This window comes from Oncorhynchus nerka, linkage group LG15 (genome assembly GCF_034236695.1).
Source record: "Oncorhynchus nerka isolate Pitt River linkage group LG15, Oner_Uvic_2.0, whole genome shotgun sequence".
NCBI lineage: Eukaryota > Metazoa > Chordata > Actinopteri > Salmoniformes > Salmonidae > Oncorhynchus > Oncorhynchus nerka.
In genome coordinates, this window is record NC_088410.1 from 54,271,309 (window position 1) to 54,295,651 (window position 24,343).

Below are 24,343 nucleotides of genomic sequence, written 5' to 3' on the forward strand. Positions count from 1 at the left end.
GTGTGTTGTTAGACCAGTGTGTGTGTTGTTAGACCAGTGTGTGTGTGTTAGACCAGTGTGTGTGTGTTAGACCAGTGTGTGTTGTTAGACCAGTGTGTGTGTTGTTAGACCAGTGTGTGTGTTAGACCAGTGTGTGTTAGTGTGTGTGTGTTAGACCAGTGTGTGTGTGTGTTTTAGACCAGTGTGTGTGTTGTTAGACCAGTGTGTGTGTTGTTAGACCAGTGGTGTGTGTTTAGACCAGTGTGTGTGTTAGACCAGTGTGTGTGGTTTTAGACCAGTGTGTGTGTTGTTAGACCAGTGTGTGTGTTGTTAGACCAGTGTGTGTTGTTAGACCAGTGTGTTTTAGACCAGTTGTGTGTGTTGTTAGACCAGTGTGTGTTGTTAGACCAGTGTGTGTGTTGTTAGACCAGTGTGTTAGACCAGTGTTGTTAGACCAGTGTGTGTGTTGTTAGACCAGTGTGTGTGTGTTAGACCAGTGTGTGTGTGTTAGACCAGTGTTGTTAGACCAGTGTGTGTGTTGTTAGACCAGTGTGTGTGTTGTTAGACCAGTGTGTGTGTGTTAGACCAGTGTGTGTGTTGTTAGACCAGTGTGTGTGTGTGTTAGACCAGTGTGTGTGTTGTTAGACCAGTGTGTGTGTTGTTAGTGTGTTTGTTAGACCAGTGTGTGTTGTTAGACCAGTGTGTGTGTTGTTAGACCAGTGTGTGTGTTGTTAGACCAGTGTGTGTTAGACCAGTGTGTGTGTTGTTAGACCAGTGTGTGTTGTTAGACCAGGGTGTGTGTTGTTAGACCAGTTTGTGTGTTGTTAGACCAGTGTGTGTTAGACCAGTGTGTGTGTGTTAGACCAGTGTGTGTGTTGTTAGACCAATGTGTGTGTTGTTAGACCAGTTTGTGTGTTGTTAGACCAGTTTGTGTGTTGTTAGACCAGTGTGTGTGTTGTTAGACCAGTTAGTGTGTTGTTAGTGTGTTTTGTTAGACCAGTGTGTGTGTTGTTAGACCAGTGTGTGTGTTGTTAGACCAGTGTGTGTGTTGTTAGACCAGTGTGTGTGTTGTTAGACCAGTGTGTGTTGTTAGACCAGTGTGTGTGTTGTTAGACCAGTGTGTGTGTGTTAGTTAGACCAGTGTGTGTGTTGTTAGACCAGTGTGTGTGTTGTTAGACCAGTGTGTGTGTTGTTAGACCAGTGTGTGTGTTGTTAGACCAGTGTGTGTGTTGTTAGACCAGTGTGTGTGTGTTAGACCAGTGTGTGTGTGTTAGACCAGTGTGTGTTGTTAGACCAGTGTGTGTGTTGTTAGACCAGTGTGTGTGTTGTTAGACCAGTGTGTGTGTTGTTAGACCAGTGTGTGTGTTGTTAGACCAGTGTGTGTGTTGTTAGACCAGTGTGTGTGTTGTTAGACCAGTGTGTGTGTGTTAGACCAGTGTGTGTGTTGTTAGACCAGTGTGTGTGTTTGTTAGACCAGTGTGTGTGTTGTTAGTTAGACCAGTGTGTGTGTTGTTAGACCAGTGTGTGTGTTGTTAGACCAGTGTGTGTGTTGTTAGACCAGTGTGTGTTTGTTAGACCAGTGTGTGTGTTGTTAGACCAGTGTGTGTGTTGTTAGACCAGTGTGTGTTGTTAGACCAGTGTGTGTTTTAGACCAGTGTGTGTTTGTTAGACCAGTGTGTGTGTTGTTAGACCAGTGTGTGTTGTTTGTTAGACCAGTGTGTGTGTTAGACCAGTGTGTGTGTTTAGACCAGTGTGTGTGTTGTTAGACCAGTGTGTGTTAGACCAGTGTGTGTTAGACCAGTGTGTGTGTTGTTAGACCAGTGTGTGTGTTGTTAGACCAGTGTGTGTGTTGTTAGACCAGTGTGTGTTAGACCAGTGTGTGTTGTTAGACCAGTTTGTGTGTTGTTAGACCAGTGTGTGTGTTGTTAGACCAGTGTGTGTTGTTAGACCAGTGTGTGTGTTGTTAGACCAGTGTGTGTGTTGTTAGACCAGTGTGTGTTGTTAGACCAGTGTGTGTGTTGTTAGACCAGTGTGTGTGTTAGACCAGTGTGTGTGTTGTTAGACCAGTGTGTGTGTTGTTAGACCAGTGTGTGTTAGTTAGCAGTGTGTGTGTTGTTAGACCAGTGTGTGTTAGACCAGACCAGTGTGTGTTGTTAGACCAGTTTGTGTGTTGTTAGACCAGTGTGTGTTAGACCAGTGTGTGTGGTGTTAGACCAGTGTGTGTGTGTGTTAGACCAGTGTGTGTGTGTGTTAGACCAGTTTGTGTGTGTTGTTAGACCAGTTTGTGTGGACCAGTTGTTAGACCAGTTAGTGTGTGGTTTTAGACCAGTGTGTGTGTTGTTAGACCAGTGTGTGTGTTGTTAGACCAGTGTGTGTGTTGTTAGACCAGTGTGTGTGTTGTTAGACCAGTGTGTGTGTTGTTAGACCAGTGTGTGTTGTTAGACCAGTGTGTGTGTGTGTTTAGACCAGTGTGTGTGTTGTTAGACCAGTGTGTGTATGTTGTTAGACCAGTGTGTGTATGTTGTTAGACCAGTGTGTGTGTTGTTAGACCAGTGTGTGTGTGTTAGACCAGTGTGTGTGTTGTTAGACCAGTGTGTGTGTGTTAGACCAGTGTGTGTGTTGTTAGACCAGTGTGTGTGTTGTTAGACCAGTGTGTGTGTTGTTAGACCAGTGTGTGTGTGTTAGACCAGTGTGTGTGTGTTGTTAGACCAGTGTGTTTGTTAGACCAGTGTGTGTGTTAGAACAGTGTGTGTGTGTGTGTTGTGTGTGTGTGTGTTAGTGTGTGTGTGTGTGTTGTTAGACCAGTGTGTGTGTGTGTTAGACCAGTGTGTGTGTTGTTAGACCAGTGTGTGTGTTGTTAGACCAGTGTGTGTGTTGTTAGACCAGTGTGTGTTGTTAGACCAGTTTGTGTGTTGTTAGACCAGTGTGTGTGTGTTGTTAGACCAGTGTGTGTGTTGTTAGACCAGTGTGTGTGTTGTTAGACCAGTGTGTGTGTTGTTAGACCAGTGTGTGTGTTGTTAGACCAGTGTGTGTGTTGTTAGACCAGTGTGTGTGTGTTAGACCAGTGTGTGTGTGTTAGACCAGTGTGTTGTTAGACCAGTGTGTGTGTGTTGTTAGACCAGTGTGTGTGTTGTTAGACCAGTGTGTGTGTTGTTAGACCAGTGTGTGTGTTGTTAGACCAGTGTGTGTGTTGTTAGACCAGTGTGTGTGTTGTTAGACCAGTGTGTGTGTTGTTAGACCAGTGTGTGTTGTTAGACCAGTGTGTTGTTAGACCAGTGTGTTAGACCAGTGTGTTGTTAGTGTGTGTTAGACCAGTGTGTGTTGTTAGACCAGTGTGTGTGTTGTTAGACCAGTGTGTGTGTTGTTAGACCAGTGTGTGTGTTGTTAGACCAGTGTGTGTGTTGTTAGACCAGTGTGTGTGTTGTTAGACCAGTGTGTGTGTGTTAGACCAGTGTGTGTGTGTTAGACCAGTGTGTGTGTTGTTAGACCAGTGTGTGTGTTGTTAGACCAGTGTGTGTGTTGTTAGACCAGTGTGTGTGTTGTTAGACCAGTGTGTGTGTTGTTAGACCAGTGTGTGTGTGTGTGTAGTTAGACCAGTGTGTGTGTTGTTAGACCAGTGTGTGTGTTAGACCAGTGTGTGTGTTAGACCAGTGTGTGTTGTTAGACCAGTGTGTGTGTTGTTAGACCAGTGTGTGTGTTGTTAGACCAGTGTGTGTGTTGTTAGACCAGTGTGTGTTGTTAGACCAGTGTGTGTGTTGTTAGACCAGTGTGTGTGTTTAGACCAGTGTGTGTGTGTTGTTAGACCAGTGTGTGTGTTGTTAGACCAGTGTGTGTGTGTGTTAGACCAGTGTGTGTGTTGTTAGACCAGTGTGTGTGTTGTTAGACCAGTGTGTGTGTTTGTTAGACCAGTGTGTGTGTTGTTAGACCAGTGTGTGTGTTGTTAGACCAGTGTGTGTGTTGTTAGACCAGTGTGTGTGTTGTTAGACCAGTGTGTGTGTGTTGTGACCAGTGTGTGTGTTAGGTCAGTACGTGTGTGTTAGGCCAGTGTGTGTGTGTTAGACCAGTGTGTGTGTGTTAGACCAGTGTGTGTGTGTGTGTGTGTGTGTTAGACCAGTGTGTGTTGTTAGACCAGTGTGTGTGTTGTTAGACCAGTGTGTGTGTTGTTAGACCAGTGTGTGTGTTGTTAGACCAGTGTGTGTGTTGTTAGACCAGTGTGTGTGTTGTTAGACCAGTGTGTGTGTTGTTAGACCAGTGTGTGTGTTGTTAGACCAGTGTGTGTGTTGTTAGACCAGTGTGTGTTGTTAGACCAGTGTGTGTGTTGTTAGACCAGTGTGTGTGTTGTTAGACCAGTGTGTGTTGTTAGACCAGTGTGTGTTGTTAGACCAGTGTGTGTGTTGTTAGACCAGTGTGTGTGTTGTTAGACCAGTGTGTGTGTTGTTAGACCAGTGTGTGTTGTTAGACCAGTGTGTGTGTTGTTAGACCAGTGTGTGTGTTGTTAGACCAGTGTGTGTTAGACCAGTGTGTGTGTTGTTAGACCAGTGTGTGTGTTGTTAGACCAGTGTGTGTGTTGTTAGACCAGTGTGTGTGGTGTTAGACCAGTGTGTGTGGTGTTAGACCAGTGTGTGTGGTGTTAGACCAGTGTGTGTGGTGTTAGGCAGGTGTGTGTGTTGTTAGACCAGTGTGCGTGTTGTTAGACCAGTGTGCATGTTGTTAGACCAGTGTGCATGTTGTTAGACCAGTGTGCGTGTTGTTAGACCAGTGTGTGTGTTAGACCAGTGTGTGTGTGTGTGTTAGACCAGTGTGTGTGTTGTTAGACCAGTGTGTGTGTTGTTAGACCAGTGTGTGTTGTTAGACCAGTGTGTGTGTTGTTAGACCAGTGTGTGTGTGTTAGACCAGTGTTGTTAGACCAGTGTGTGTGTTGTTAGACCAGTGTGTGTGTTGTTAGACCAGTGTGTGTGTTGTTAGACCAGTGTGTGTGTTGTTAGACCAGTGTGTGTGTTGTTAGACCAGTGTGTGTGTTGTTAGACCAGTGTGTGTGTTGTTAGACCAGTGTGTGTTGTTAGACCAGTGTGTGTGTGTGTTAGACCAGTGTGTGTGTTGTTAGACCAGTGTGTGTGTTGTTAGACCAGTGTGTGTGTTGTTAGACCAGTGTGTGTGTTGTTAGACCAGTGTGTGTGTTGTTAGACCAGTGTGTGTGTGTTAGACCAGTGTGTGTGTTGTTAGACCAGTGTGTGTTGTTGTTAGACCAGTGTGTGTGTTGTTAGACCAGTGTGTGTGTTGTTAGACCAGTGTGTGTGTGTTAGACCAGTGTGTGTGTTGTTAGACCAGTGTGTGTGTTGTTAGACCAGTGTGTGTTGTTAGACCAGTGTGTGTTGTTAGACCAGTGTGTGTTGTTAGACCAGTGTGTGTTGTTAGACCAGTGTGTGTGTTGTTAGACCAGTGTGTGTGTTGTTAGACCAGTGTGTGTTAGACCAGTTGTGTGTTGTTAGACCAGTGTGTGTGTGTTAGACCAGTGTGTGTGTTGTTAGACCAGTGTGTGTGTGTTAGACCAGTGTGTGTTTGTTAGACCAGTGTGTGTGTGTTGTTAGACCAGTGTGTGTGTTGTTAGACCAGTGTGTGTGTTGTTAGACCAGTGTGTGTGTTGTTAGACCAGTGTGTGTGTTGTTAGACCAGTGTGTGTGTTGTTAGACCAGTGTGTGTGTTGTTAGACCAGTGTGTGTGTTGTTAGACCAGTGTGTGTGTGTTAGACCAGTGTGTGTGTGTTAGACCAGTGTGTGTGTTGTTAGACCAGTGTGTGTGTGTTAGACCAGTGTGTGTGTTGTTAGACCAGTGTGTGTGTAGACCAGTGTGTGTGTGTTAGACCAGTGTGTGTTGTTAGACCAGTGTGTGTGTTGTTAGACCAGTGTGTTGTGTTGTTGTTAGACCAGTGTGTGTGTTGTTAGACCAGTGTGTGTGTTGTTAGACCAGTGTGTGTGTGTTGTTAGACCAGTGTGTTAGTGTGTTATGTGTGTTAGACCAGTGTGTGTTAGACCAGTGTGTGTTGTTAGACCAGTGTGTGTGTTGTTAGACCAGTGTGTGTGTTGTTAGACCAGTGTGTGTTGTGGTTAGACCAGTGTGTGTTGTTAGACCAGTGTGTGTGTTGTTAGACCAGTGTGTGTGTTGTTAGACCAGTGTGTGTGTTTAGTTAGTGTGTGTTAGACCAGTGTGTGTGTGTTAGACCAGTGTGTGTGTTGTTAGACCAGTGTGTGTGTTGTTAGACCAGTGTGTGTGTTGTTAGACCAGTGTGTGTGTTAGACCAGTGTGTGTTGTTAGACCAGTGTGTGTGTTGTTAGACCAGTGTGTGTGTTTAGTTAGACCAGTGTGTGTGTTGTTAGACCAGTGTGTGTTGTTAGACCAGTGTGTGTTGTTAGACCAGTGTGTGTGTTAGACCAGTGTGTGTGTGTTAGACCAGTGTGTGTTAGTGTGTTGTTAGACCAGTGTGTGTGTTGTTAGACCAGTGTGTGTGTTGTTAGTTAGACCAGTGTGTGTGTTGTTAGACCAGTGTGTGTGTGTTAGTTAGTTTTAGACCAGTGTGTGTGTTGTTAGACCAGTGTGTGTGTTGTTAGACCAGTGTGTGTGTGTGTGTTGTTAGACCAGTGTGTGTGTTAGACCAGTGTGTGTGTTGTTAGACCAGTTTGTGTGTTGTTAGACCAGTGTGTGTTGTTAGACCAGTTTGTGTGTTGTTAGACCAGTGTGTTGTTAGACCAGTGTGTGTTAGACCAGTGTGTGTGTTGTTAGACCAGTGTGTGTGTTGTTAGACCAGTGTGTGTTGTTAGACTAGTTTGTGTGTTGTTAGACCAGTGTGTGTGTGTTGTTAGACCAGTGTGTGTGTTGTTAGACCAGTGTGTGTGTTGTTAGACCAGTGTGTGTGTGTTAGACCAGTGTGTGTGTTGTTAGACCAGTGTGTGTGTTGTTAGACCAGTGTGTGTGTTGTTAGACCAGTGTGTGTGTTGTTAGACCAGTGTGTGTGTTGTTAGACCAGTGTGTGTGTTGTTAGACCAGTGTGTGTGTTAGACCAGTGTGTGTGTTGTTAGACCAGTGTGTGTGTGTTAGACCAGTGTGTGTTGTTAGTTGGACCAGTGTGTGTTGTTAGATGTTGTTACCAGTGTGTTGTTAGACCAGTGTGTGTGTTGTTAGACCAGTGTGTGTGTTGTTAGACCAGTGTGTGTGTTGTTAGACCAGTGTGTGTGTTGTTAGACCAGTGTGTGTGTTGTTAGACCAGTGTGTGTGTTAGTTTAGACCAGTGTGTGTGTGTTAGACCAGTGTGTGTGTGTTAGTTAGTGTGTGTGTGTGTTGTGTAGACCAGTGTGTGTGTTGTTAGACCAGTGTGTGTTGTTAGACCAGTGTGTGTTAGACCAGTGTGTGTGTGTGTTAGACCAGTGTGTGTGTGTGTTAGACCAGTGTGTGTGTGTGTTAGACCAGTTTGTGTATGTTGTTAGACCAGTGTGTGTGTGTTAGACCAGTGTGTGTGTTGTTAGACCAGTGTGTGTGTTGTTAGACCAGTGTGTGTGTTGTTAGACCAGTGTGTGTTGTTAGACCAGTGTGTGTGTTGTTAGACCAGTGTGTGTGGTGTTAGACCAGTGTGTGTGGTGTTAGACCAGTGTGTGTGTTGTTAGACCAGTGTGTGTGTTGTTAGACCAGTGTGTGTGTTGTTAGTGTGTGTGTTAGACCAGTGTGTGTGGTGTTAGACCAGTGTGTGTGGTGTTAGACCAGTGTGTGTGTTGTTAGACCAGTGTGTGTGTTGTTAGACCAGTGTGTGTGTTGTTAGACCAGTGTGCGTGTTGTTAGACCAGTGTGTGTGTGTTAGACCAGTGTGTGTTGTTAGACCAGTGTGTGTGTGTTGTTAGACCCGTCTGTGTGTTGTTAGACCAGTGTGTGTGTGTGTTAGGTCAGTATGTGTGTGTTAGAACAGTGTGTGTGTGTTGTGTGTGTGTTGTTAGACCAGTGTGTGTGTTGTTAGACCAGTGTGTGTGTTGTTAGACCAGTGTGTGTTAGACCAGTGTGTGTTGTTAGACCAGTGTGTTGTTAGACCAGTGTGTGTGTTGTTAGACCAGTGTGTGTTAGACCAGTGTGTGTGTTGTTAGACCAGTGTGTGTGTTGTTAGACCAGTGTGTGTGTTGTTAGACCAGTGTGTGTTGTTAGACCAGTGTGTGTTGTTAGACCAGTGTGTGTGTTGTTAGACCAGTGTGTGTGTTGTTAGACCAGAGTGTGTGTTGTTAGACCAGAGTGTGTGTTGTTAGACCAGAGTGTGTGTTGTTAGACCAGTGTGTGTGTTGTTAGACCAGTGTGTGTGTTGTTAGACCAGTGTGTGTGTTGTTAGACCAGTGTGTGTGTTGTTAGACCAGTGTGTGTTAGACCAGTGTGTGTGTTGTTAGACCAGTGTGTGTGTTGTTAGACCAGTGTGTGTGTTGTTAGACCAGTGTGTGTGTTAGACCAGTGTGTGTGTGTTAGACCAGTGTGTGTGTTGTTAGACCAGTGTGTGTGTTAGACCAGTTTGTGTGTTGTTAGACCAGTGTGTGTTTTAGACCAGTTAGTGTGTGTTTTAGACCAGTTAGTGTGTGTTGTTAGACCAGTGTGTGTGTTGTTAGACCAGTTTGTGTGTTGTTAGACCAGTGTGTGTTAGACCAGTGTGTGTGTGTGTTAGACCAGTGTGTGTGTGTGTTAGACCAGTGTGTGTGTGTGTTAGACCAGTTTGTGTGTGTTGTTAGACCAGTGTGTGTGTGTTAGACCAGTGTGTGTGTTGTTAGACCAGTGTGTGTGTTGTTAGACCAGTGTGTGTGTTGTTAGACCAGTGTGTGTGTTGTTAGACCAGTGTGTGTGTGTTAGACCAGTGTGTGTGTTGTTAGACCAGTGTGTGTTGTTAGACCAGTGTGTGTGTTAGACCAGTGTGTTGTTAGACCAGTGTGTGTGTTGTTAGACCAGTGTGTGTGTTGTTAGACCAGTGTGTGTGTTGTTAGACCAGTGTGTGTGTTGTTAGACCAGTGTGTGTGTTGTTAGACCAGTGTGTGTGTTGTTAGACCAGTGTGTGTGTTGTTAGACCAGTGTGTGTGTTGTTAGACCAGTGTGTTGTTAGACCAATTTGTGTTGTTAGACCAGTGTGTGTTGTTAGACCAGTGTGTGTGTTGTTAGACCAGTGTTGTTAGACCAGTTTGTGTGATGTTAGACCAGTGTGTGTGTTGTTAGGCCAGTGTGTGTGTTGTTAGACCAGTGCGTGTGGTGTTTGACCAGTGTGTGTGGTGTTTGACCAGTGTGTGTGGTGTTAGACCAGTGTGTGTGTTGTTAGACCAGTGTGTGTGGTGTTAGACCAGTGTGTGTGTGTTGTTAGACCAGTTTGTGATGTTAGACCAGTGTGTGTGTTGTTAGACCAGTGTGTGTGTTGTTAGACCAGTTTGTGTGTTGTTAGACCAGTGTGTGTGTTGTTAGACCAGTGTGTGTTGTTAGACCAGTGTGTGTTGTTAGACCAGTGTGTGTGTTAGACCAGTGTGTGTATGTTGTTAGACCAGTGTGTGTATGTTGTTAGACCAGTGTGTATGTGTTAGACCAGTGTGTGTGTGTTAGACCAGTGTGTGTTTGTTAGACCAGTGTGTGTGTGTTAGACCAGTGTGTGTGTGTTAGACCAGTGTGTGTTGTTAGACCAGTGTGTGTGTTGTTAGACCAGTGTGTGTGTGTTAGACCAGTGTGTGTGTGTGTGGTTGTTAGACCAGTGTGTGTGTTGTTAGACCAGTGTGTGTGTTGTTAGACCAGTGTGTGTGTTGTTAGACCAGTGTGTGTTGTTAGACCAGTTTGTGTGTTGTTAGACCAGTTTGTGTGTTGTTAGACCAGTGTGTGTTGTTAGACCAGTGTGTGTTAGACCAGTTGTTTGTTAGACCAGTGTGTGTGTTGTTAGACCAGTGTGTGTGTGTTAGACCAGTGTGTGTGGTGTTAGACCAGTGTGTGTGTGTTAGACCAGTGTGTGTGTTGTTAGACCAGTGTGTGTGTTGTTAGACCAGTGTGTGTTGTTAGACCAGTGTGCATGTTGTTAGACCAGTGTGCGTGTGTTAGACCAGTGTGTGTTGTTAGACCAGTTTGTGTGTTGTTAGACCAGTGTGTGTGTGTTGTTAGACCCGTCTGTGTGTTGTTAGACCAGTGTGTGTGTTGTTAGACCAGTGTGTGTGTGTTGGACCAGTGTGTGTGTTGTTAGACCAGTTTGTGTGTTGTTAGACCAGTGTGTGTGTTGTTAGACCAGTGTGTGTGTTAGACCAGTGTGTGTGTGTGTTAGACCAGTGTGTGTATGTTGTTAGACCAGTGTGTGTATGTTGTTAGACCAGTGTGCATGTTGTTAGACCAGCGTGTGTGTGTTAGACCAGTGTGTGTTGTTAGACCAGTTTGTGTGTTGTTAGACCAGAGTGTGTGTTGTTAGACCAGTGTGTGTGTTGTTAGACCAGTGTGTGTGTTGTTAGACCAGTGTGTGTGTTGTTAGACCAGTGTGTGTGTTGTTAGACCAGTGTGTGTTGTTAGACCAGTTTGTGTGTTGTTAGACCAGTGTGTGTGTTGTTAGACCAGTGTGTGTTGTTAGACCAGTGTGTGTGTTAGACCAGTGTGTGTATGTTGTTAGACCAGTGTGTGTATGTTGTTGGACCAGTGTGTGTGTTGTTAGACCAGTGTATGTGTTGTTCCAGTTTGTGTGTTGTTAGACCAGTGTGTGTGTTGTTAGACCAGTTTGTGTGTTGTTCGACCAGTTTGTGTGGTTTTAGACCAGTTAGTGTGTGGTTTTAGACCAGTTAGTGTGTGTTGTTAGACCAGTTAGTGTGTGTTGTTAGACCAGTGTGTGTGTTGTTAGACCAGTGTGTGTGTTGTTAGACCAGTGTGTGTGTTGTTAGACCAGTGTGTGTGTTGTTAGACCAGTGTGTGTATGTTGTTAGACCAGTGTGTGTATGTTGTTAGACCAGTGTGTGTATGTTGTTAGACCAGTGTGTGTATGTTGTTAGACCAGTGTGTATGTGTTAGACCAGTGTGTATGTGTTAGACCAGTGTGTGTGTGTTAGACCAGTGTGTGTTGTTAGACCAGTGTGTGTGTTGTTAGACCAGTGTGTGTGTTGTTAGACCAGTGTGTGTGTTGTTAGACCAGTGTGTGTGTTGTTAGACCAGTGTGTGTGTGTTAGACCAGTGTGTGTGTTGTTAGACCCGTGTGTGTGTTGTTAGACCAGTGTGTGTGTTGTTAGACCAGTGTGTGTGTGTTGTTGGACCAGTGCGTGTGTTGTTAGACCAGTTTATGTGTTGTTCCAATTTGTGTGTTGTTAGACCAGTGTGTATGTGTTAGACCAGTGTGTGTGTTGTTAGACCAGTGTGCGTGTTGTTAGACCAGTGTGCATGTTGTTAGACCAGTGTGTGTTGTTAGACCAGTGTGTGTGTTGTTAGACCAGTGTGTGTGGTGTTAGACCAGTGTGTGTGGTGTTAGACCAGTGTGTGTGTGTTAGGTCAGTATGTGTGTGTTAGGCCAGTGTGTGTGTGTGTGTTATACCAGTGTGTGTGGTGTTAGACCAGTGTGTGTGGTGTTAGACCAGTGTGTGTGGTGTTAGACCAGTGTGTGTGTTGTTAGACCAGTGTGTGTGTTGTTAGACCAGTGTGTGTTGTTAGACCAGTTTGTGTGTTGTTAGACCAGTGTGTGTGTTGTTAGACCAGTGTGTGTGTTGTTAGACCCGTGTGTGTGTTGTTAGACCAGTGTGTGTTGTTAGACTAGTGTGTGTGTTGTTAGACCAGTGTGTGTTAGACCAGTGTGTGTGTTGTTAGACCAGTGTGTGTGTTGTTAGACCAGTGTGCATGTTGTTAGACCAGTGTGTGTTGTTAGACTAGTTTGTGTGTTGTTAGACCAGTTTGTGTGTTGTTAGACCAGAGTGTGTGTTGTTAGACCCGTGTGTGTGTTGTTAGACCCGTGTGTGTGTTGTTAGACCAGTGTGTGTGTTGTTAGACCAGTGTGTGTGTTGTTAGACCAGTGTGTGTGTGTTGTTGGACCAGTGTGTGTGTTTGTTGGACCAGTGTGTGTGTTGTTAGACCAGTGTGTGTGTTGTTAGACCAGTGTGTGTGTGTTGTTAGACCAGTGTGTGTGTTGTTAGACCAGTGTGTGTTGTTAGACCAGTGTGTGTTGTTAGACCAGTGTGTGTGTTTGTTAGACCAGTGTGTGTTGTTAGACCAGTGTGTGTGTTGTTGACCAGTGTGTGTGTTGTTAGACCAGTTTATGTGTTGTTCCACCAGTTTGTGTGTTGTTAGACCAGTGTGTGTTAGACCAGTGTGTGTTGTTAGACCAGTTTGTGTGTTGTTAGACCAGTGTGTGTGTTGTTAGACCAGTGTGTGTGTTGTTAGACCAGTGTGTGTGTTGTTAGACCAGTGTGTGTGTTGTTAGACCAGTGTGTGTGTTGTTAGACCAGTGTGTGTGTTGTTAGACCAGTGTGTGTTAGACCAGTGTGTGTGTTGTTAGACCAGTGTGCGTGTTGTTAGACCAGTGTGCATGTTGTTAGACCAGTGTGTGTTGTTAGACTAGTTTGTGTGTTGTTAGACCAGTTTGTGTGTTGTTAGACCAGTTTGTGTGTTGTTAGACCAGAGTGTGTGTTGTTAGACCCGTGTGTGTGTTGTTAGACCCGTGTGTGTGTGTTGTTAGACCAGTGTGTGTGTGTTGTTAGACCAGTGTGTGTGTGTTGTTGGACCAGTGTGTGTGTTGTTAGACCAGTGTGTGTGTTGTTAGACCAGTGTGTGTGTGTTGTTAGACCAGTGTGTGTGTTGTTAGACCAGTGTGTGTGTTGTTAGACCAGTGTGTGTGTTGTTAGACCAGTGTGTGTGTTGTTAGACCAGTGTGTGTGTTGTTAGACCAGTGTGTGTGTTGTTAGACCAGTTTGTGATGTTAGACCAGTTTGTGTGATGTTAGACCAGTGTGTGTGGTGTTAGACCAGTGTGTGTGGTGTTAGACCAGTGTGTGTGGTGTTAGACCAGTGTGTGTGTGTTAGACCAGTGTGTGTGTGTTAGACCAGTGTGTGTTGTTAGACCAGTGTGTGTGTTGTTAGACCAGTTTGTGATGTTAGACCAGTTTGTGATGTTAGACCAGTGTGTGTGTTGTTAGACCAGTGTGTGTGGGTGTTAGACCAGTGTGTGTGGTGTTAGACCAGTGTGTGTTGTTAGACCAGTGTGTGTGTTGTTAGACCAGTGTGTGTGTTGTTAGACCAGTGTGTGTGTTGTTAGACCAGTGTGTGTGGTGTTAGACCAGTGTGTGTGGTGTTAGACCAGTGTGTGTGGTGTTAGACCAGTGTGTGTGTGTTAGACCAGTGTGTGTTGTTAGACCAGTGTGTGTGTGTGTTGTTAGACCAGTTTGTGATGTTAGACCAGTGTGTGGGTGTTAGACCAGTGTGTGGGTGTTAGACCAGTGTGTGTTGTTAGACCAGTGTGTGTGTTGTTAGACCAGTGTGTGTGTGTTAGACCAGTGTGTGTTGTTAGACCAGTTTGTGTGTTGTTAGACCAGAGTGTGTTGTTAGACCCGTCTGTGTTTTGTTAGACCAGTGTGTGTGTTGTTAGACCAGTGTGTGTGTGTTGTTAGACCAGTGTGTGTGTGTTGTTGGACCAGTGTGTGTGTTGTTAGACCAGTTTATGTGTTGTTCCAATTTGTGTGTTGTTAGACCAGTGTGTGTTGTTAGACTAGTTTGTGTGTTGTTAGACCAGTTTGTGTGTTGTTAGACCAGAGTGTGTGTTGTTAGACCCGTGTGTGTGTTGTTAGACCCGTGTGTGTGTGTTGTTAGACCAGTGTGTGTGTGTGTTAGACCAGTGTGTGTGTTGTTAGACCAGTGTGTGTGTTGTTAGACCAGTGTGTGTTTGTTAGACCAGTGTGTTGTGTGTTGTTAGACCAGTGTGTGTGTTGTTAGACCAGTGTGTGTTGTTAGACCAGTGTGTGTTGTTAGACCAGTGTGTGTGTTGTTAGACCAGTGTGTGTGTTGTTAGACCAGTGTGTGTATGTTGTTGGACCAGTGTGTGTGTTGTTAGACCAGTTTATGTGTTGTTCCAATTTGTGTGTTGTTAGACCAGTGTGTGTTGTTAGACTAGTTTGTGTGTTGTTAGACCAGTTTGTGTGTTGTTAGACCAGAGTGTGTGTTGTTAGACCCGTGTGTGTGTTGTTAGACCAGTGTGTGTGTTGTTAGACCAGTGTGTGTTAGACCAGTGTGTGTGTTGTTAGACCAGTGTGCGTGTTGTTAGACCAGTGTGCATGTTGTTAGACCAGTGTGTGTTGTTAGACTAGTTTGTGTGTTGTTAGACCAGTTTGTGTGTTGTTAGACCAGTTTGTGTGTTGTTAGACCAGAGTGTGTGTTGTTAGACCCGTGTGTGTGTTGTTAGACCCGTGTGTGTGTTGTTAGACCAGTGTGTGTGTTGTTAGACCAGTGTGTGTGTTGTTAGACCAGTGTGTGTGTTGTTAGACCAGTGTGTGTGTTGTTAGACCAGTGTGTGTGTTGTTAGACCAGTGTGTGTGTTGTTAGACCAGTGTGTGTGTTGTTAGACCAGTGTGTGTTGTTAGACCAGTGTGTGTGTTGTTAGACCAGTGTGTGTGTTGTTAGACCAGTGTGTGTGTTGTTAGACCAGTTTGTGATGTTAGACCAGTTTGTGTGATGTTAGACCAGTGTGTGTGGTGTTAGACCAGTGTGTGTGGTGTTAGACCAGTGTGTGTGGTGTTAGACCAGTGTGTGTGGTGTTAGACCAGTGTGTGTGTGTTAGACCAGTGTGTGTGTGTTAGACCAGTGTGTGTTGTTAGACCAGTGTGTGTGATGTTAGACCAGTTTGTGATGTTAGACCAGTGTGTGTGTTGTTAGACCAGTGTGTGTGGGTGTTAGACCAGTGTGTGTGGTGTTAGACCAGTGTGTGTTGTTAGACCAGTGTGTGTGTTGTTAGACCAGTGTGTGTGTTGTTAGACCAGTGTGTGTGGTGTTAGACCAGTGTGTGTGGTGTTAGACCAGTGTGTGTGGTGTTAGACCAGTGTGTGTGTGTTAGACCAGTGTGTGTTGTTAGACCAGTGTGTGTGTTGTTAGACCAGTTTGTGATGTTAGACCAGTGTGTGGGTGTTAGACCAGTGTGTGTTGTTAGACCAGTGTGTGTGTGTTAGACCAGTGTGTGTGGTGTTAGACCAGTGTGTGTGGAGTTAGACCAGTGTGTGTGTTGTTAGACCAGTGTGTGTGTTGTTAGACCAGTTTGTGATGTTAGACCAGTTTGTGATGTTAAACCAGTGTGTGTGTTGTTAGACCAGTGTGTGTGTTGTTAGACCAGTGTGTGTGTTCCTGACCTCCCTCTACAGGTGATGGCTGTAGCAGGGCTGGACTCCAGCAGAGCCCACCATCTCTCCCCCTCCCGCTCCACCCGCTCCTGGACTACTCCCCCCGCCACTCCGTCCAGTAAGGAGCAGTCGCCCTACTACACGCCCCTCATCCGGGTGGATCAACCCGGGAGCAGGTATACAAAAACTCTGCTGTTCTGTCTGTACAACCCCGATGAAGGATACATGCCGACACACATTTCTGTTTTAGTAAATGACAGAAGTGTATAGTGTGACATATAGAAGTGTATAGTGTGACATATAGAAATGTATAGTGTGACATATAGAAATGTATAGTGTGACATATAGAAGAGTATAGTGTGACATATAGAAATGTATAGTGTGACATGTAGAAATGTATAGTGTGACATATAGAAGTGTATAGTGTGACATAGAAATGTATAGTGTGACATATAGAAATGTATAGTGTGACATATAGAAGTGTTTAGTGTGACATAGAAGTGTATAGTGTGACATATAGAAGTGTATAGTGTGACATATAGAAGTGTATAGTGTGACATATAGACATGTATAGTGTGACATATAGAAGTGTATAGTGTGACATAGAAGTGTAGAGTGTGACATATAGAAGTGTATAGTGTGACATATAGACGTGTTTAGTGTGACATATAGAAGTGTATAGTGTGACATATAGAAGTGTATAATGTATAGTGTGACATATAGAAGTGTATAGTGTGACATGGAAATGTATAGTGTGACATATAGAAGTGTATAGTGTGACATGGAAATGTATAGTGTGACATATAGAAGTGTTTAGTGTGACATATAGAAGTGTATAGTGTGACATATAGAAGTGTATAGTGTGACATAGAAGTGTATAGTGTGACATATAGAAGTGTATAGTGTGACATATAGAAATGTATAGTGTGACATATAGAAGTGTATAGTGTGACATATAGAAATGTATAGTGTGACATATAGAAATGTATAGTGTGACATATAGAAATGTATAGTGTGACATATAGAAATGTATAGTGTGACCATATAGAAGTGTAGAGTGTGACATATAGAAATGTATAGTGTGACACATGGAAGTGTATAGTGTGACCATATAGAAATGTATAGTGTGACCATATAGAAATGTATAAGAAATGTATAGTGTGACCATATAGAAATGTATAGTGTGACATATAGACATGTATAGTGTGACATATAGAAGTGTATAGTGTGACATATAGAAATGTATAGTGTGACATAGAAATGTATAGTGTGACATATAGAAGTGTATATTGTGACATATAGAAGTGTATATTGTGACCATATAGAAATGTATAGTGTGACATATAGAAATGTATAGTGTGACATATAGAAATTTATATTGTGTGTGTAGTGTAATGTGTGGGTTTTATTCGGAGAGCTGGGTTTGGTAATGATTCAGTCTTGCGGATGGAGGGGGTTGCAGGAGCCACACTGCATGTCTCACTGTTATTATTTTGTCACTAGGAAGTTGTCTAGCACTCTGATATTGAACATTGAGTCTGACACTGAGTCACACTGTCCCCTGCTTCCTCCTCCTTATCATTGGCCCTCTGTTTTCCTCCAAGAGTGTCTGAATCTCCTCTTCTCTTCGGGGAGAGTGCCGTCAGCAGCCAGGTGCCTCTGAGGAAGAGCTCTTGGTACACAGACGACCCAGAGTACTCCCAGGGGATCTATTCCCCCGTCCACCTCCAGGTGGCCCCGGAGTACCACCAGCAGCGCAATCAGAAGAGCGCCACCAGCTTGGTGGAGGCGGTGAGTCCAGGGCGGGGTAGAGGAGGGTGGGTTGTGCTCTGAGATGATATATGGAAGTCGTTAGTAGGCTACCACGTTAGTGAGTACAGTATATTACAGCTAGCCAGGTGTGGATGGTTTGAACACTCAAACTCATTACGTTTCAGATACGCAAACAGGCCTTTTATCGCGATTAACAGTAACTTTAATAATAAACACAATGTGGTCTGTTTTCTCCTGTCGCCGGGCAGGTGTTGATATCAGAGGGTCTCGGGAGATACGCCATGGATCCAAAGTTTGTGGCCGCCACCAAGCACGAGATAGCGGACGCGTGCGAGATGACCATCGACGAGATGGAGAGCGCGGCCAGCCACTTGCTGAGCGCTGGCGTGGCGCCGGCGGTTAACGGGGTCCACGTGTACCCCGTCATGAGCGAGCGGGACTACGACCTCCAAGACGCCACAGCCAGTTATAGTGATGAGGAGCCGGAGGTGGAGCTTAGAGTGGTGTACGAGGAGGACCTGGCTGACGAGATGATCTGCATCACCACTTTATAGCATCGGCTGGAGAATAAACGACTAGAAGTGAACTTCTAGCTGTATGTACTCTACTTAATATAGACTACAGCACCGACAGTGGAAAACCCAATGAGAAATGCATCTATTGGCTTACGACCAAAAGAAGTGCCTTTTACATGGAAGAGAAAGGTACCTATGAGGAGAGAGAGAGAGAGAGAGAGACACACTGGCTCCGCCCACTTATCCTGTAACTCGCCCTCTGCCAGCCAGGGCATTCACGTCAACGTCTGTCAATCACAGGGCCAGGAACCAATCCTGGTGCCAGGAAACTATGCTAGTTCCGCCCTCCCAGACCGGCACTACTGGCACATGGTGGACCATGCCCGTAGGTCATAGGTTACAGTCTGGAAGTGACACAGGCTCATCAACGAGCCAGTCGCAGATGAGAACATGGAGTGTCAGCGGAGGAGGTGGACCTATTGGCAGAGGGCGTGAGGTACCGGGCCGGGTCATTAAGGGTGTTGACAATCAGATGAAAGATGTCATTCCCTCTGTCACTTTATTAAGGTTTTGGCATATCATGCAAGTTTTCAATGCAAGCGTAGAAAGGCATATCTCCCCCACCTAACCCCCCTCCCCCTAGCTGTTTTAGTTTAAGATTAACTAGTTTAAGTATGCAGGAGATATCAGTCACATTTATAGCATCATCAAACCAGAATTATTCACTGAGTGGTTCAAACCCTGAATGCTGATTGGCTGACAGCATTGGTATATCAGACCGTATGCCACGGGTATGACGAAACATGTATTTTTGCTGCTCTAATTACGTTGGTAACCAGTTTATAATAGCAATAAGGCACCTCGGGTTTGTGGTATATGGCCAATATACCACGACTAAGGGCTGTATGCAGGCATTGAATTGTGCGTAAGAACGGCCCTTATAGCCGTGGTATATTGGAAATATACCACACCCCCTCGTGCCTTATTGCTTAAATATACACTTCTGAGGTGACTACTAGCATTTGGGATAAATGCACTAGCAGGCAGGTTGTTTTTAGTCTTAGAATAGCCTGATAATTAATATTTCATAGTAGATACACTGTAAATGAATTGTATTATATTAACAAACAAAAAAAACTTTGTAAAGAGATGTTCTATATTTTGTAATGATGTACCATTTCAAAAGGTCAGCAATACACGCCGTAATGAGTCCTATTATGCTACCAGGAAAGACGTTTGCTGGTGTTATTATTTTATTAGGTACAACATTCTGAGATGAATTGGTCTTTTTCTTTGTTGTTGCTCATATGCATCCTTGGCTTGTCTGTGAAAGCGTTTGGTTCTTGGTGTAACAACACAGCTGCACAAGATATGCAAATGTTTTTTGTGTTTTTTTAACTTGTTTTATGAGCGAGGGTAAGAACACTTTGTGCGCCCCTCCAACCACACCAGTACCACAACGTTAAGTCCCCCTTTTTACTAAGGGCATCTTTGTTGGACTTGAAGTTAGCTAGGCTTCAAGGAGGCTACTCCACCTTAATAAAGATGTGATGATAAACATTTGTGTTTGCATATGTTGTGCAGGGCAGGTGCACAGCACGGGAAGGTCAAATGCTTTAGTGCATTGACAACGCTGCTTCACCCATTTTGAGATTCATTCTACAACTTCATTCATCTCATCTATCCCAACTGAAATGCCTTCTGCTGCTGAAAGAAAACGATATGATCGAAGAAGTGAGATGAACGGGAATCTCTGTCGTTCTCAATGCTTGTGTTGGGATTCTTCCTCAATATATGATTCATGTCAGTTAATTCCACCGAACCCTTTCAAACTGAATCATCCTAATCACTTGGCCTTCATGTTGTTGTTGCTGTGTGAGGCTTGTGACAAACTGAGCCTGTGTGAGCCAGGATAGACCGGATTGGCATGGTAGCTGACTGGTGAGGCACGTAATTCATCAGGGGTGTTCACAGGACAGATGAGACCTTAATGAGGCATCATGGTCTAGGTGGGTCCACAGTCTCTGCCATTGTTCTCTTTTTTTTCTGTTGTGTTGTCGTGTCTTATTGGGTTTAAGCTGGAGAGAGGCTAAGCAATACTAAACCCCACTCTTCTCGGCGTCTCTCTCTCCGGCTTCTCTCTGCATACGCTATACCACGTGGTGGTCCAGCACCGTCTGGGGAAAACATATCAGCCTCCCTCTCAACCAACCAGTCTCTTTCCCACAGCGAGCTTCTCCTTCCGATGAGAAGGGAGCGTTTGTACTGCGGCTCGTTTTTACCAGAAAACTCCACTCTTGTGGCTCTTGACGAAAGTTGAAAATTGATGGACCACAAAATGACTTTACGCAAACAGACAAAAATATAGACAACAAAGGATCAAGCTTTTTTCCCCAGGCGCTGCCCTGGAGATTTTGAATAAGCTCAGACGATGGGTAGGTGAGGAGACGTGTGATCTGTAGTTCATGAGGGTTTGATTTGTAGTTCACGAGTTCGCAATGCGTTCTCAGTCAACCGAATACTGTCGTGAAAATGTAGGTTTTCCACTTTGCGTGCACATTGAAAGGGCTCTTTGAATCATTTGTGAGTTAAAAATAAAATAAAAAAGTGTTCTGGTCTTTTTGTTGATAACTATCTTGTGAAAGGACCAATGTGAATTCCAGGCACATTGTACTATTCGTAGCAATTACTGAACTGAAAATATGCATTGTTTTTTAAACACTTGTGTTAAGCAAAAGATAAAACCAATTTACTTTTACCTCATGTCAGGGATTCCTGAAAAAAGAAAAGAGAAAACGAGTTGGTTCTATACCAATGGTATTTAAATATTAGCACATAGCTGTTTGTCTTTGCACAAGTAACTGTATAGTACCAATGTTTCTCATTTTTCTATACAAATGTTTGTGTATTAAGGTGAGACAATTTTGTACTTTTTTGTGACTGTGTGTATGGTTTAGTGAAATCTATATTTGTCATTCACCTTACATTGCTGGGACAGAAATATGAAAGAACCAATGAAATAAAACATTTTCAAGGTGCACTGTTCCTCTGTTTGCGGGTTAAAAATGGTAATATAACAGTTTACAGAGAAAGACTTGTTGCATCGTTTTCATTCTATCATTATAATTATTATGATTACTATTACTACTATTACTGTTATTAAATATGTAATAAAACAAATGTATGGAAAGACCCGTGGCAATGTTCTCTACTTGAAAGTCCCCAAACATTTGCTCTGTGATGTTTTTATTCAGTAAACATGATTTCTCTTAGTAGCAAATGCGTTATTTTGACACATTTTTTGTTGTATTTTCCCATTTTATTTTGGCCTTGAATTCATTTGAATCGATAATATTTTATTTTCTAATGATTATTACTGAATAAACTTAACACTGAAATTCTGCGCTGTCCTTTATCGCTGCTTTGTTTGAGAAATCATACATTTTAATGTATTCTGTACCATTTTCATAGTCTTTTACATTTACCATGACAACAATGTAACAATGCATTCTACAGTTGACATACATTCTGCAACCTACTATAGACAAAATACCAGGGTTGTGGTCAATTTGAATAGAATGCAGGCAATTATGTCTGTCACACCCCATTCTGAATGTAGTATTAAAATAAAACTCTATATTTGTTTGGTTATGATAAGGTACGATGGTCATATAAATCACCTTATTAAGGTATGATTTAAGTTTTCCAAATTAGGTATATTTCTTCTTTTTTTAAGGTCTGAGAACATATAAGTGACACTATTGGTGCTGCTGGTGCAATCAATGGTTGGATGTATCTGTATGTCTGTATGTGTTCAGCTGGGGGAGACTGTGGTTGATGGTGCCTTTGGTGGCCTGCATCGCTAACCCACCCTCAGAAGGCCCAGAGCAGGTGTATCTACAAAACTAGACAAGACACAACACTGTGACTGTTACTGTCATGCATTTAGTTGTGTATCAAATGGCTTCAACGTTTATTCAATGTTTATAACACAATTGTGCATGTTGAACAGCAGCTATTCAGTGGGGGAAATATGAATGAGACTAGGTAGCAGTGAGCCACTGCCCTCACTTGTGCTACCAGAGGACATCAGCCTTCTTCCCACCGTACCTTCTCCGCTATGCAATCCGGTTTCCGAGCTGGTCACGGGTGCACCTCAGTCACGCTCAAGGTCCTAAACGATATCATAACTACCATCGATAAAAAACAGTGCTGTGCAGCCATCTACATCGACCTGGCCAAGGCTTTCGACTCTTGTCAATCACCGTATTCTTATCGATCGGCAGACTCAACAGCCTTGTATTCTCTAATGACTGCCTCGCCTGGTTCACTAACTACTTCTCACATAGAGTTCAGCGTGTCAAATCGGAGGGCCTGTTGTCCGGACCTCTGGCAGTCTCTATGGGGGTGCCACAGGGTTCAATTCTCGGGCCGACTCTTCTCTGTATATATCAATGATGTCGCTCTTGCTGCGGGTGATTCTTTGATCCACCTCTACGCATATGACACCATTCTGTATACATCTGGCTCTTCTTTGGACACTGTATTAATAACAAACCTCCAAACGAGCTTCAATGCCATTCAACACTCCTGCCGTGGCCTCCAACTGCTCTTAAATGCTAGTAAAACTAAATGCATGCTCTTCAAACGATCGCTGCCCGCGCCCGCCCGCCTAGCGTCACTACTCTGGACGGTTCTGACTTAGAATATGTGGACAACTATAAATACCTATGTGTCTGGCAAGACTGTAAACTCTCCTTCCAGACTCATATTAAGCATCTCCAATCCAAAGTTAAATTTAGAATCGGCTTCCTGTTTCGCAACAAAGCCTCCTTCACGCATTCTGCCAAACATACCCTCATAAAACTGACTATCCTGCCGATCCTTGACTCCGGTGATGTCATTTACATATAGCCTCCAACACTCTACTCAGCAAATTGGATCCAGTCTATCACAGTGCCATCCGTTTTGTCTCCAATGCCCCATATACTACCCACCATTGCGACCTGTATGCTCTGGTTGGCTGGTCCTCACTACATATTCGTCGCCAAACCCACTGGCTCCAGGTCATCTATAAATCTTTGCTAGGTAAAGCTCTGGGCTTATCTCAGCTCAATGGTCTCAATAGCAGCACCCACCCGTAGCACGTGCTCCATAAGGTATATTTCACTTGTCAGCCCCAAAGCCAACACCTCTTTGGCCGCCTTTCCTTACAGTTCTCTGCTGCCAATGACTGGAACAAATTGCAAATATCACTGAAGTTGGAGACATATCTCCCTCACTAACTTCAAGCATTGACTGTCAGAGCAGCTTACCGATCGCTGCAGCTGTACACAGCCCATCTGTAAATAGCCCACCCAACCAACTACCTACCTCATCCCCATATTTGTTTTTTTGTTCTCTTTTGCACACCAGTGTTTCTACTTGCACATCCTCATCTGCACATCTATCACTCCAGTGTTAATTGCTAAATTGTAATTACTTCGCAACTATTGGCCTATTTATTGCCTTATACTTCCCTACTTCATTTGCGCACACTGTATACACATTTTCTCTTGTGTTATTGACTGTACATTTGTTTATTCCATGTGTAACTCTTTGTTGTTGTTTGTGTCACACTGCTTTGCTTTATCTCGGCAAGGTCACAGTTGTAAATGAGAACTTGTTCTCAACTGGCCTACCTGGCTAAATAAAGGTGAAATAGAAAAATAAATCAAAAATCAGCATGACTTAAGAAGCCAATAAAGACAGGGAAATTGAATTATCATTGATCTATTGAGCCTGTGGAATGTGCCTACGAGTGTCTAGTTTGTGGTAAGGAGTATTGCGTTGGTCGTTCGACAGATTAGTGTCTAAATTAATATTCTATCTATTTATTGGTAGGCCTATTTGGTCGTAATTTTCTCAGCCTCACAAAGCAGTGGTGCCATTTAGACTGCTGGCTGGCGGCAATAATGTAAAACTTTGCATGTCGTAGAATAGATGGCCACCAATAGACGATTTAGAGTAGCCTATATTGTACAACTGTCTTGTATAGCCCGCCCTACATGAACGGTATTTTTTTTAAACCTATATTTAACTAGGCAAGTTAGTTAAGAATAAATTCTTATTTTCAATGACGGCCTAGTGGGTTAACTGCCTTGTTCAGGAGTAGAACGATAGATTTTTACCTTGTCAGCTCAGGGATTCCATCTTGCAACCTTTCCCTTACTAGTTCAACGCTCTAACCACTAGGCTACCTGCCGCACAGGGATTCGATTTTGCAACCTTTCAGTTACATGAGCGTCCTCGCGCTCTCTCCCAGCTTGGATGGAAAGTTGTTGTGCATTAAACCAGTCTATTATTAATGCCAAATATTGCAGTCATTCCACCCTAAAATAAATAGCCCACTAGGCAATGTTTTATTATGCATTGTAGCCTAATATCTGTACTGTATTTAGCTGATATTTATAAACGTTATATACAAATTACACATCAAATAGCCTAACAATGAGGGGAAAAGTAGTCGGCTTGAGGATCAATTCAGCCACTTGTTCAGCCACGGTTTTTTTCTGGCCAATAGCCTAAAATGGGCTGCAATATTCAAGGTAAATGAAATTCAACTTGAAAGACTCCCCTGGTCTCCTGAAGTCCTCCTTGCTGCTTCTCTCTCTGCCTGGCTTTCTCTTAGAATAAAGTCTTATCTGTGTCTGTGTTTGTCTCTCTCTCTTTTTTAAACATCGAGCCCTATAGTAGATACATTAATTAGGCAGTTGCAACT

The 24,343-nt window shown here is 43.8% G+C and overlaps 1 protein-coding gene across 1 annotated transcript in view; it reads left to right on the top strand.

The window, feature by feature from the left end:
* Window positions 1-20,986, top strand: part of LOC115142708 (voltage-dependent L-type calcium channel subunit alpha-1D-like) — a 127,197-nt gene extending 106,211 nt beyond the window's left edge. The window contains exons 46-48 of the mRNA XM_065001722.1: window positions 15,317-15,471; window positions 16,900-17,086; window positions 17,317-20,986. Of these exons, the coding sequence (XP_064857794.1) occupies window positions 15,317-15,471; window positions 16,900-17,086; window positions 17,317-17,622 (648 nt within the window). The 3' untranslated portion in view covers window positions 17,623-20,986. The remainder of the gene's footprint in view (window positions 1-15,316; window positions 15,472-16,899; window positions 17,087-17,316) is intronic.
* Window positions 20,987-24,343: the final 3,357 nt, after the last annotated feature.